The following is a 12404-nucleotide window of genomic DNA, read 5'->3' on the forward strand; positions in this document are numbered from 1 at the left end:
ACTGTAGCCCACTAGGCTACTCTGTCCATGGGATTTCCCAGGCAAGAATAATGGGATGGGTTGCCATTTCCTTCTCTAGGGGATCTCCTCAACCCAGGGATCAAATTCATGTCTTTGGCATTGGCCGGCAGATTCTTTATCACTGAGCCACCCGGGAAGCCCACCCTCACCCTCAGGGTTGTCTTTAAGAACTCTTGCCTGAAAGCCATGAGGGAAATTCTGATGTTTGGCAAATCAGTTGCCTGTTTCCCTTGCTTGGAGCCTTGTACTTTCTCTCACCACAGTCCACTGTGGGTAGATTGGCTTGGCTTCAGGTAAGATGAGCAAGAGCCCAGTTCAATTCAGTGACAAAGAATGTCCCACAAAAACGAAAATATGTATACTATTAGTATGTTACTCTTCATACAAAAAATTTGCCTATTTCTTCTTTTATACTTGCCTCTCACCACTCTCCATTGTAGCAACCCCAAACTATTTGCAGTCCCTAACAGACTATGTTTTTCTCTCTGATCTGCTCTCCTCTCCACCCCTCCATGGTGTTTCAATAGAACTAACTCCATTTTAGCATTTAACAGTTATTTCGATTGCCCTTTATTTGTCTGGTTCAAGTGTTCACCACTGAATCCTCAGCACCCAGCACAATTCTTGCCCTCCTTCAGCACTGGTAAAAGTGTGGTGATTGAATAAGCAGCATCTTGAAGAAATGAACAATACTGTCTTCCAACTTTCAAAAGTCTGCAAAAGGAAGACATATAAATGACAAATTAATTTACAAAGAATTGAAAAGTAGCAAGTACTCTGCAGTATAACCAAGTAGAGAGAATTCCACCAGGTGAAAGTTTCCCCTTCTTTAGAATTCTTTCTGATTTGAATACAAGCCCCCTCTATGATGAAATTCTTACTGAGCTTTTTGTAGTCATGTAGTGTTCTCATCTGTAAAATAAAGCTAAATAATTCCAATTACCAAGGGAACATTTCCACAAAGATGGGCACAATAAAGGACAGAAACGCTAACAGAAGCAGAACATATTAAGAAGAGATGGCAAGAATACAAAGAACTATACAAAAAAGATCTTAGTGATGCAGATAACCATGATGGTGTGATGACTCAGCTAGAGCCAGACATCCTGGGGTTCAAAGTCAAGTGGGCCTTAAGAAGCATCACTACAAACAAAGCTAGTAGAGGTGATAGAATTCCAGTTGAGCTATTTCAAATCCTAAAATATGATGCTGTGAAAGTGCTTCATTCAATATGCCAGCAAATTTGGAAAACTGAGCAATGGCCACAGGACTGGAAAAGGTCAGTTTTCATTTCAATCCCAAAGAAGGGCAATGCCAAAAATGTACAAACTACTATACAATTGCACTCATTTCAAATGCTAGCAAGATCATGCTCAAAATCCTTCAAGCCAGGCTTCAACAGTATGTGAACCAAGAACTTCCAGATGTACAAGTTAGATTGAGAAAAGGCAGAGGAATCAGAGATCAAATTGCCAACATCTGTTGGATCATAGAAAAAGCAAGAGATTTCCAAGAAAACATCCCCTTCTGCTTCACTGACTATGCTAAAGCCTTTAACTCTGTGGATCACAACAAACTGTGGAAAACTCTTAAAGAGATGGGAATATCAGACCACCTTACCTGTCTCCTGAGAAAGCTGTATGCAGGTCAAGAATCAACAGATAGAACTGGACATGGAACAACAACTGGTTCAAAATTGGGAAAGAAGTATGTCAAAGCTGTATATTGTCATCCTGCTTATTTAACTTATACGCAGAGTACACCATGCGAAATGCCTGGCTGGGTGAACCACAAGCTGGAATCAAAATTGCATGGAGAAATATCAACAATCTCAGATATGGAAATGACACCACCCTTATGGAAGAAAAGGAAGAGGAACTAAAGAGACTCTTGATGAAGGTGAAAGTGGAGAGTGAAAAAGCTGGCTTAAACTCAGCATTCAAAAAACTAAGATCATGGCATCCGGCCCCATCACTTTATGGCAAATAGATGGGGAAAAAAATGAAAACAGTTCAGTTCAGTTCAGTTCAGCGGCTCAGTCACATCTGACTCTTTGCGACCCCATGGACTGCAGCACGCCAGGCTTCCCTGTCCATCACCAACTCCCAGAGCTTGCTCAAATTCATGTCCATCAAGTTGGTGATGCCTTCCAACCATCTCATCCTCTGTTGCACACTTCTCCTCCTGCCTTTTATCCTTCCCAGCATCAAGGCCTTTTCCAATGAGTTGGCTCTTTGCTTCAGGTGGCCAAAATATTAGAGTTTCAGCTTCAGCATCAGTCCTTCCAATGAATGTTCAGGACTGATTTCCTTTAGGATTGACTGGTTTAATTTCTCTTGGGCTCCAAAATCACTGTGGATGGTGACGGCAGCCATGAAATGAAAAGACACTTGCTCCTTGGAAGAAAAGTTATGACATACCTGCTGCTGCTGCTGCTGCTAAGTCGCTTCAGTCGTGTCTGGCTCTGTGCGACCCCATAGACTGCAGCCTACCAGGCTTCTCCATCCATGGGATTCTCCAGGCAAGAACACTGGAGTGGGTTGCTATTTCCTTCTCTAATGACGTACCTAGACAATGTATTAATAAGCAAAGACATCACTTTGCCCACAAGTGTCCATACAGTCAAAGCTATGGTTTTTCCAGTAGTCATGTATGGATGTGAGAGTTGGACCATAAAGAAGGCTGAGTACCGAGGCTGATGCTTTCGACCTGTGGTGTTGGGAAAGACTCTTGAGAGTCCTTTGGACAGCAGCAGATCAAACCAGTCAATCCTAAAGGAAATCAATCCTGATTATTCATTGGAAGGACTGATGCTGAGCTGAAGCTCCAATACTTTGGCCGCCTCATGCAAAGAGCCAACTCATTGGAAAAGACCTTGATGCTGGGAAAGATAAAAGGCAGGAGAAGAAGGGGGCGAGAGAGGATGAGATGATTGGATGGCATCACCGATTCAACGGACATGAGTTTGAGCAAGCTCTGGGAGATGAAGGACAGGAAAGCCTGGCAAGCTGCAGTCCATGGGGTCGCAAAGAGTTGGACACAACTTGACTAACAACAACAAATTCCGATTTCACAGGATTAAAAGAATATGGTTAACTTTTTATTATTTTTGGTTATGCTGGGTCTTTGTTGCTGCACGCAGGCTTTCACTAGTTGCAGTAGCGGGTAGGAGGCTACTCTTCCTTGTAGTGGCTTCTCTTCTTCTGGAGCACAGGCTCTAGTAAAATAGGCTTCAGTAGTTGCGGCTCACGGGCTTAGTTACTCTGACGCCTGTGGAATCCTCCCCGACCAAGGATTAAACCCATGCCCTCTGCATTGGCAGGCTGATTCTTATCCACGGTACCATCAGGGAAGACCAAAATATGGTTACTTATTGAAAACAGGTAGTTTAGTGCTCACTTTCTTACAGGAAGTGCTCGATAAACGTCACTCTCCAGTCCTCTAAAACACGCCCTTTGACGGTCATGGTTTCTGTATCTAAGAGGGTCTCCGGTGTGCATCCACTAACGCTGGGCCCAGCATGAAATGCACCCCTGTAGTAACAGCGGCCACGCGCAGAGCCGCGAGGTTCCAGGAGGTACTAGAAGAGGTCCGGCACCTGGCTAGCCCACGAGGGAAACCGCCCAAGCCGCGCCGGCGGGACTGCAGAATGACAGCTCACGCAGTCCTTCTCAGAGCCCAAGATTTCCCTCTAGTTTATCACACTGTCTCTCGGACTCAGCATCCAGGGATCCGCCCCGAGGGGGCTACGCTCTCCCTCTGTAGTGGCGAGAGCGCCGGCGCCTGGTCACCGGAAGAGGCGGGTGACGTCACGAGGGACTACGCGTTGCGCTGGAGGCGGGAGTTGACAGACGGTCTCTGGCTGAATCTCCGCGGCCTCGGGACCGCGGAAGAAGCTCCGAAGGGCGGCCGCGATGCCCAGCCCCCAGCGGGTCAGTCAGCTGCTGGATCTGTGAGTTCGCCCCGGCCCGCCTTCCTCTCGCCCCGCCCCGGCACAGCCCGCGCCCGCCACCCATCACGGCACCCCATCCCCGCCCCCTTCCTGCCTCCCATCGAGGAGGTCCACAGGCTGTTTCTGCTCCTGGGTCCGTGATTTTTCCTATCCTGGCTGAGAAAAATCGTGCCAAGTGGGCTGCCCGGCAGGCTTGCCCCTCTGTCCCCCGATAGGTGTCCGAACTCAGCCTTGACAGCTCCTCGCCCAGGCGATTCCTGGCAATGGCCTGTCTCTGGCAGGAGCTAAAAGCCTTAGTAAAATAAAACAAAACACTGGACGGGGCTCTCAAAAGCCTTCAGCAGAGTTACACCCAGTTACTGTAATGGGGATAATTATTGATTCTTTGACACAGCGCTTAAATCCCTGATTGCGCTTGCTGGGTTCAGCTCCCAGGTCTACCATTCTCCAGCTGTATGACTATGGAGAGTAGCTTAACCTTACAAAGTTAGTATAATAACAGTTACCTATCTCATGGCGTTCTGTGCTTAGTCGCTCAGTCGTGTCTGACTCTACGACCACATGGACTGTAGCCAGCCAGGCTCCTCTGTCCGTGGGGATTTTCTATGCCTGTAAAATATTCGTATCAAGTTAAGCTCTCTGAAATTTCTTTTAATACTAGGCAGTCTTCTAAGTATGTTAAATTTACTCCTCCCTGTAACGCTATGGCCTGTAACTGCCTAGTATTAAAAGAAATTTCAGAGAGCTTAACTTGATATGAATATTTTATAAGCATGTCATTGTAGGATGGCTTATAAAGTGAGCATAAGGAAGTTCTTTAACCTTTGCAATGGTTTATGACATTAGGAGTTTACAGATGGTAGGAGATTGGTTAAAAGTGATTAGGCTATTTTAAGAAGATGATTTAAGTTGATTGTCAGAGGCATTTATAAGAAATAAGTTTCACTTATGTTCATGATATAAACTAGATTTGGTTTTGCTTATGTGACTTAACTGGTTTGGTCACTCTGAGGGATTTTTCAAGCCTGGTCTCTATTTATTTTATTTAAAAAAATCCCCAACTTTCAGTCATTCTCTCAGCAAGCTGAGAGTGAACCAATATAGTGTTACTCTCACTGCTCCTTCAGTGTAGGCGTTGGGATGGATGGTTTTGTAATGGCCCTTACTGGTAGTTGCACAGTCACCGTGGGTACTGGCAGTAGGGTCTTTGTGTTCTTCCAGTTGTCTAACACTAATGGGTAACATTTGATGTGTGAGTAGCCGCTGAAGACATTTAGAACTCTAGAGAGGATCCAATGCATTAAGGAGGCTAAGATGATGACTATCAGGAGAATAACAGCCAAGTATTGAAAAGGATTCTCCAGAGCAGAGATTTCCAACTAAATAATCAAGAGAAGTGTGTGTGTGTTAAGTCACCTAAGTCATGTCTGACTCTTTGCGACCCTATGGACTATAGCCTGCCAGGGTCCACTGTACATGGGATTCTCCAGACAAGAATACTGGAGTGGGTTGGCATATCCTTTTTCAGGAGATCTTCCTGATCCAGGGATTGAACCCATATTTCAGAAGTGTTGCCTATTTGATGAAAGATTGGCATCTAGTCTTTCAGATCTTTTTGGTATATTAGCATAGAAACTTTTTTTTTAACCAGTTATGCTGTTAACGAATCACAAGTCCGTGTGCCCAGTGAGGCGCATCAATAATAAAACATTAGAGTTTGAAACAGAGATTTATTACAGATTCATACAAGGAGATGGGTGGTTCATGCTCTAAGAACCCCAAAGTTACTGAAAGCTTTCAGCAAGCTCCTTTAAAAGTAAAAGGTGAGGGAGTGGCGTGGTTAGTTGTTACAAACTTCTTGTGTAAGATCCTTTGCTCTTGAGGTCAGGTCGTGATCAGGTAACAACATTCCTGTAAATCTCTACCAAATGAATGTTATTCTGTGTCTTGACAAGAAAGGGCAAGGTCCCAAAGCACAACTTTCACCCTCCAAGAGCCCAGTTCTGGCTAATAGGAGGCAGATCTCAGTTGGCAGATCTCTCAGGGCCAGGTTCCCACATCCTGCCCAGATGTCATCTCTGAGGGAGCCAGGCACTCAACCCAACTGGCCCTCAGTCTCCTCAAACCACCCAGATGCGGAGACCAGGTTCAAGGCCTGGGCCAAGGCTAGTGGAGGGCCTTAGTAAGGGCTCTGGAGCCCTATAGAAGAACACAGTTCTTAGTGTGTTACCTGGGCGCTCCAGCTCACCTGCTGGCCCAAGGCTGAGTGAGCTGGAGGGCCTCCAGGAGAAGGCCCAAATCTGCCTCTTACTTCACTTTCCACCTAATGACCACCACACCAATGACCCTTGGGTAAATCACTTCCCTAACGGCCCTTCATTGACAGTTACTTGTGGGCAGGGCCTACTGGGGCACTGAGCAATGACTGAGCAAGACCTGTTGCCTAGTAACAGAGTACAGAGTAGTGAGGCACAGCAATGGCTGCCTGCTAAGGGCTGTGCTCATCTTGCTCTCTTACAATAGTACATGCACCTCCATCTTGGGTAGTTAGGGTGTCTAAGGCTATGCAGTTGTCTAAAATAACTCTGGCTAAAGAATTTCTAGATTCTTACTGTGATTATAGTTTTTCAGAGGATAAAGTCTCTCCTAGTGAGATTTAAGTGCAGTTTTTTGTTGGTGTCTTTTCCAATAAACTGAATCTCTAGGTTTTAATATATGAGGCATTGTCTTGTTTTAGAAGCAGACCACAGAAAGCTTTATGGACCTGGTGGAAATAAGCCTTTCAGTATTATATTAGTGTCTTATAGTACTGAACTATGTCATGGTTACTTTGGATGGGATTAACATGAAGATGCCTTATTTTAGGAGGTGGTGTGATAGGTAAGCTTCCATGTAAGTAATCTTCTATATGGTATAAGCAATCAGTTATTTAATAAGTATTACTATGGAAACAAAAGAAAGGCAAAGATTAAAGATTAGTTGGAACAAAGTATAAATGCAGTTACTGAGTCTAGAGAGCAGCCAGTCAAGAAAATTTTTGGAGCTGAGCTTAGATTTTTAGATGGTGGAATGAAGATGGCAGTTTTAAACTGATAGATTTTCCTGGTTTGCAGTTTGAATGTCAGTGATGATGTCATCAGGTGTTCTGCTGAGGTCTGAGTGGCCTACATAGAAGAAGTAAGTATGAAGGTTGATTTTTTGTCTATACATGATCCATTGTGGTGAATTCTCTGAAGTCTATATCAAGACCTATAGCTTTATCTTGTAGTGTTTGAGGAAAAGAACAGTTTTAGTTTTAATTTCAAGTCAGAAGGGTGGGAGAAAATTGAAAATATTAGTTTGAAGAGTTAGCCAGATGTTAGAGAAAACCATAAGAGTTCAGGATCCAGTCCAGTTTACAGTTAGAAACAAAAACCCAAGAAAATAAGCAGGACTAGAATTTGATTATGGGTATGTCAAAGTTTTCTGTTTAAACATAATTTTTCTCTCTATAGTCATTTTTACCAAAGATAATCATAGTAAGTAATTTGTAAAATAAGTCTAGTCTCTTTAAATTTGACTTGTTATTTACATAAGTACAGCAAGAATAGATTTTATGTGCATTCTCGAATATGATATTCCAATCAAAGCTTTGGTAATATTCAAGGTCCTTTATTGACTCTATAGAGTCAACTTTAGGGATTTCTCTGGTGGTCCAGTGGTTAAGAATCCACCTTCCAATACTGTGGACCCAAATCCGATCCCTGGTCAGGAACTAAGATCCCACAGGCCCTAGGGCAAATAAGCCCCTATGTACCACAACTTTGGAGCCCGCTATCTCTGGAGCCTGTGTGGCAACAAAAGATCCCTCGTGCCAACAAAAGATCCCTTGTGTGACAACTAAGACCCATCACAGCCAAAAACAAACAAACAAATATATATATATATATTTTTTTTTTAAGTCAACTTTAGATACTTAAAACTGACTTAACAAGGAAACTCAGGTTACATCTTTAAAAGCTTCTTTATGCTAAGAAGCCAAGCCAAGTACTTAGCAGTTATGTCCTATTACAGTTATGTCCTATTACAGGGAAAACAAATTCTAATTGAATTTATGCAAATATCTATTGCCATGAAAATAGGAATAGTCAATAACATGGTTTTTAAAATTTGTTTTAATTCTGAAGGAATCAGATAAGGAGAAAAAAATGTTTCATTTTTGTTTACAAAAGTATACCAAATTGTTGTAGATTTAGATAACTTAGAAGGAGAGGGAAAAAAAGATTTTAAATCTGGAAAACAAGCATTAAAGAACCAACAATGTTTCAAGAAAAGTCATAAAAGTTAGTTATTTTCATCAGTTCATTTGGGCTCTTGGAATTAATCTTTATTTTCCCTAATCTTGGGTTACCAGTTTTATGAATTAAGCAGTTTCTCCATTAGAGTTCTAGAAATTCTTAGTTTACTGGTGTGATCTTAAAATTATCAGAAAGCTATATTCTAGAGTACTTGTCAGGGTCCTTTCTGTGAATCTACACAAAGACAAAGCATTCTGGCGTATCAGTTCAGTTCATTCGCATCCGACTCTTTGCGACCCCATGAACTGCAGCACGCCAGGCCTCCCCGTCCACCACCAACTCCCACAGTTTACCCAAACTCATGTCCATCGAGTCAGTGATGCCATCCAGCCATCTCATTCTCTGTCGTCCCCTTCTCCTCCCACCTTCAATCTTTCCCAGCATCAGGGTCTTTTCCAATGAGTTGGCTCTTTGCATCAGGTGGCCAAAGTATTAGAGCTTCAGCTTCAGCGCTAAGCTTTCTTCACAGTCCAACCCTCATATCCATACATGACCACAGGAAAAACCATAGCCTTGACTAGACGAACTTTTGTTGGCAAAGAAGTGTCTCTGCTTTTGAATATACTATCTAGGTTGGTCATAACTTTCCTTCCAAGGAGTAAGCGTCTTTTAATTTCATGGCTGCAGTCACCATCTGCAGTGATTTTGGAGCCCAAAAAGATAAAGTCTGACACTGTTTCCACTGTTTCCCCATCTATCTGCCATGAAGTGATGGGACCAGATGCCATGATCTTAGTTTACTGAATGTTGAGCTTTAAGCCAACTTTTTCACTCTCCTCTTTCACCTTCATCAAGAGGCTTTTTAGTTCCTCTTCACTTTCTGCCATAAGGGTGGTGTCATCTGCATATCTGAGGTTATTGATATTTTTCCTGGCAATCTTGATTCCAGCTTGTGCTTCATCCAGCCCAGCGTTTCTCATGATGTACTCTGCATATAAGTTAAATAAGCAGGGTGACAATATACAGCCTTGACATACTCCTTTTCCCATTTGGAACCATTCTGTTGTTCCAGCCTATAGTTGATTGTAAATGCTTTATGAGAAGAATTAGAGTAGAACAATAACCCTCTGTGAATGACAAAAGAGTTAAAAATAGCCATGGTTAAAGATCTGATGAGAGTTCCCTATTTAAAAAAATGATAAAATTGTCAGATAAATTCAGTTATTTCTATGACATACAATATTTTAAGATGACTGATAACATTATACTAGGATGTGTCAGATTTCTAAGAATTTCATGTAATTTCTGGAACACATATTAATAACATTTTGCTGTTGTTCAATCACTCAGTTGTGTCCGACTGTTTGCAACCCATGGACTGTAGCACACCAGGCTTCCCTGTCCATCAGCAATTCCCGGAACTTGCTCAAACTCTTGTCCATCGAGTCGGTGATGCCATCCAACCATCTCATCCTCTGTTGTCCCCTTCTCCTCCCACCTTCAATCTTTCCCAGCATCAGGGTCTTTTCCAATGAGTTGGCTCTTTGCATCAGGTGGCCAAAGTATTGGAGCTTCAGCTGCAGCATCAGTCCTTACAATGAATAATCAGTATTGGTTTCCTTTAGGATTGACTTGTTTGATCTCCTTGCAGTCCAAGGGATTCTCAAGAGTCTTCTCCAACACCACAGTTCAAAAGCATCAATTCTTCTGTGCTCAGCCTTCTTCATGGTCCAACTCTCACATCCCATACATGACTACTGGAAAAACCATAGCTTGAATAGACAGACCTTTGTCGGCGGCAAAGTAATGTCTCTGCTTTTGATTGTGCTGTCTAGGTTGGTCATAGCTTTTCTTCCAAGAAGCAAGTGTCTTTTAATTTTATGGCTGCAGTCATCATCTGCAGTGATTTTGGAACCCAAGAAAATAAAATCTGTCACTGTTTCCAGTGTTTCCCCATCTACTTGCCATGAAGTGATGGGACCAGATGCCATGATCTTAGTTTTTTGAATGTTGAGTTTTAAGCCAAGTTTTTCACTCTCCTCTTTTATTTTCATCAAGAGGTTCTTTAGAGAACCCCATGAACCCCATGAACAGTATGAAAATTCAGACAAAAATTAGTGTAAATAAATAATTTTTTTTTATAAAACCAAAAAGCCTTACCTCTTGTCGCAAAGGTTCAGTTTTCCTAACTAATTACAGACCTGATAAAGATAATATGAAGCATAGGAAATTATTTTGCTAAGACACAGAATCTTTAGTTTCTAGATAGATTACACAAAAGGTAAAGTAAAACCTTTTATAACATTAAGAACAGATCAGTAATCTAAGAAACTTTTTAACACGGGGGACGGGGAACCTCCAATTTGTATCAGTTTATTACTGAGCTCATTTTTTAAACTCTTATAAATAAATCTATTTAAGTTTAGCTAAATTTCACCTTTCAACATGAAATTTATAAACAAGCAACTTTCTATGTTCATTTAGACTTTGTATTAGTCCTTTTTCTGATTTTGGAGTAATCAGTAATTTTACTTTACAAAGTTACTGTATAAAATTACTCCCTTTCTTTCCATAACAGAAACACAACCTATATTCCTGCCTATTCTTCCCAGATAGCTCAGTTGGTAAAGAATCCACCTGTGATGGGGAGACCCCAGTTCAATTCCTGGGTCAGAAAGATCCCCTGGAGAAGGGATAGGCTACCCACTCCAGTATTTTGGGGCTTCCCTGGTGGCTCCATTGGTAAAGATTCCGCCTGCAGGGCAGGTGACCTGAGTTTGATTCCTTGGTCAGGAAGATCCCCTGGAGAAGGAAGCAGCTACCCACTCCAGTTTTCTGGCCTGGAGAATTCCATGGACAGAGGAGCCTGGCAGGCCACCACCAGTGGGGTCTCAAAGAATTGGACACAACTGATAGACTTTCACTTTCATATAGAAATACATCCCATTTCTCATACCTTGTATACAAAGTTGTTTTCTTTCATTTTTGTTTCTAGTGTTTATTTTTATATATTGATTATTAAATTTAACTTTTATTAACATTTATTTTCCAGTGGAAACTCAGAAGCATGCAGTTGATGAACTGTCATATAGCAGCATCCTGTAGTAGATTAGCAAATTCATGAATACATAATTACAAAACATATTTTTAGAGACATTTTTTTTACAGTACAACTTTTTCTCACAGTTTCATTGAGAAATAATTGACATGCAGCACTGTGTAAGTTTGAAATATATTGCATAATGACTTGACTGACATATACAGTAAGTTCAGTGAACATCTGTCATCTTATATAGATACAAAATAGAACAGAGAAAAAAGATTTTTCTCATGATGAGAACTCTTAGGAATTATTCTCATAACAACTTTTATATGTGACATACAGTGTTAATTGTATTTGCTGTGTTGTGCATTCCATCCCTAGCACCTATTTGTACTATAAGTCCTATAACTTAAAGATTAATGCCTTCATCCAATTCCCCCTGCTTCTGGTAATTACAAATCTGATATCTTTCTATAAATTTGTTTTTTGTTTTAAAAGTATAATTGTCCTGCTGCTGCTGCTGCTAAGTCACTTCAGTCGTGTCTGACTCTGTGCGACCCCATAGATGGCAGCCCACCAGGCTCCTCCGTCCCTGGGATTCTCCAGGCAAGAACACTGGAGTGGGTTGCCATTTCCTTCTCCAATGCGTGAAAGTGGAAAGTGAAAGTGAAGTCACTCAGTTGTATCCGACTCTTAGCGACCCCATGAGCTGCAGCCCACCAGGCTCCTCCATTCATGGGATTTTCCAGGCAGAAGTACTGGAGTGGGGTGCCATTGCCTTCTCCATAATTGTCCTACAACACTATATTAGTGTTGTAGTATTAGTGTACACAAAATACTAATACTAGTAGTATTAGTGTACACAAAATAGTGATTCAGTATTTCTACACATTTCAAAGTAATAACTGCAATAAATCTAGTTATAATATCTCACCATATAAAGATATTTTATAGTTATTGATTATATTCTATACACTGTGTATTTCATACCCATGACTCATTTATTTTTCAACCAGAAGTTTGTACCTCTTAATCCCCCTCATCTATTTTTTCCTCACCCCATCCCCTCCCCTCTGGCAGCCATCTATTTGTTCTCTAAATCTATAGCTAT

General features: G+C 41.7%; 1 protein-coding gene and 1 long non-coding RNA gene across 26 annotated transcripts in view; one reads left to right on the forward strand and one right to left on the reverse strand.

Annotated features, from left to right (window-relative positions):
* Positions 1-559: 559 nt before the first annotated feature.
* On the reverse strand, positions 560-3839 carry LOC147372496 (uncharacterized). The gene is made up of 2 exons (XR_015164133.1): positions 3421-3839; positions 560-735 (listed from the first exon to the last, which is right to left on the reverse strand). It is a non-coding gene; the product is annotated as an uncharacterized LOC147372496 (long non-coding RNA).
* AMN1 (antagonist of mitotic exit network 1 homolog) overlaps positions 3096-12404 on the forward strand; it is a 68629-nt gene continuing 59320 nt past the window's right edge. For 5 of the 25 annotated variants that reach the window (XR_015164121.1, XM_086401445.1, XM_086401455.1 and 2 more), the window contains exons 1-2: positions 3845-3973; positions 7087-7150. Coding sequence is in view for 4 of the 25 variants with exons in the window: in XM_086401444.1 (XP_086257570.1) it covers positions 3936-3973 (38 nt within the window). In the remaining 21 variants the exon portion in view is untranslated. Of the gene's footprint in view, positions 3974-7086; positions 7151-12404 lie in introns of all 25 variants that reach the window. The other 20 variants (XR_015164120.1, XM_086401444.1, XM_086401451.1 and 17 more) reach the window with 7 other exon arrangements.

This window comes from Bos grunniens, chromosome 5 (assembly GCF_055505025.1).
Source record: "Bos grunniens cultivar Pamir isolate PY7600 chromosome 5, Bosgru_T2T1.0, whole genome shotgun sequence".
In the NCBI taxonomy this organism is placed as follows: domain Eukaryota; kingdom Metazoa; phylum Chordata; class Mammalia; order Artiodactyla; family Bovidae; genus Bos; species Bos grunniens.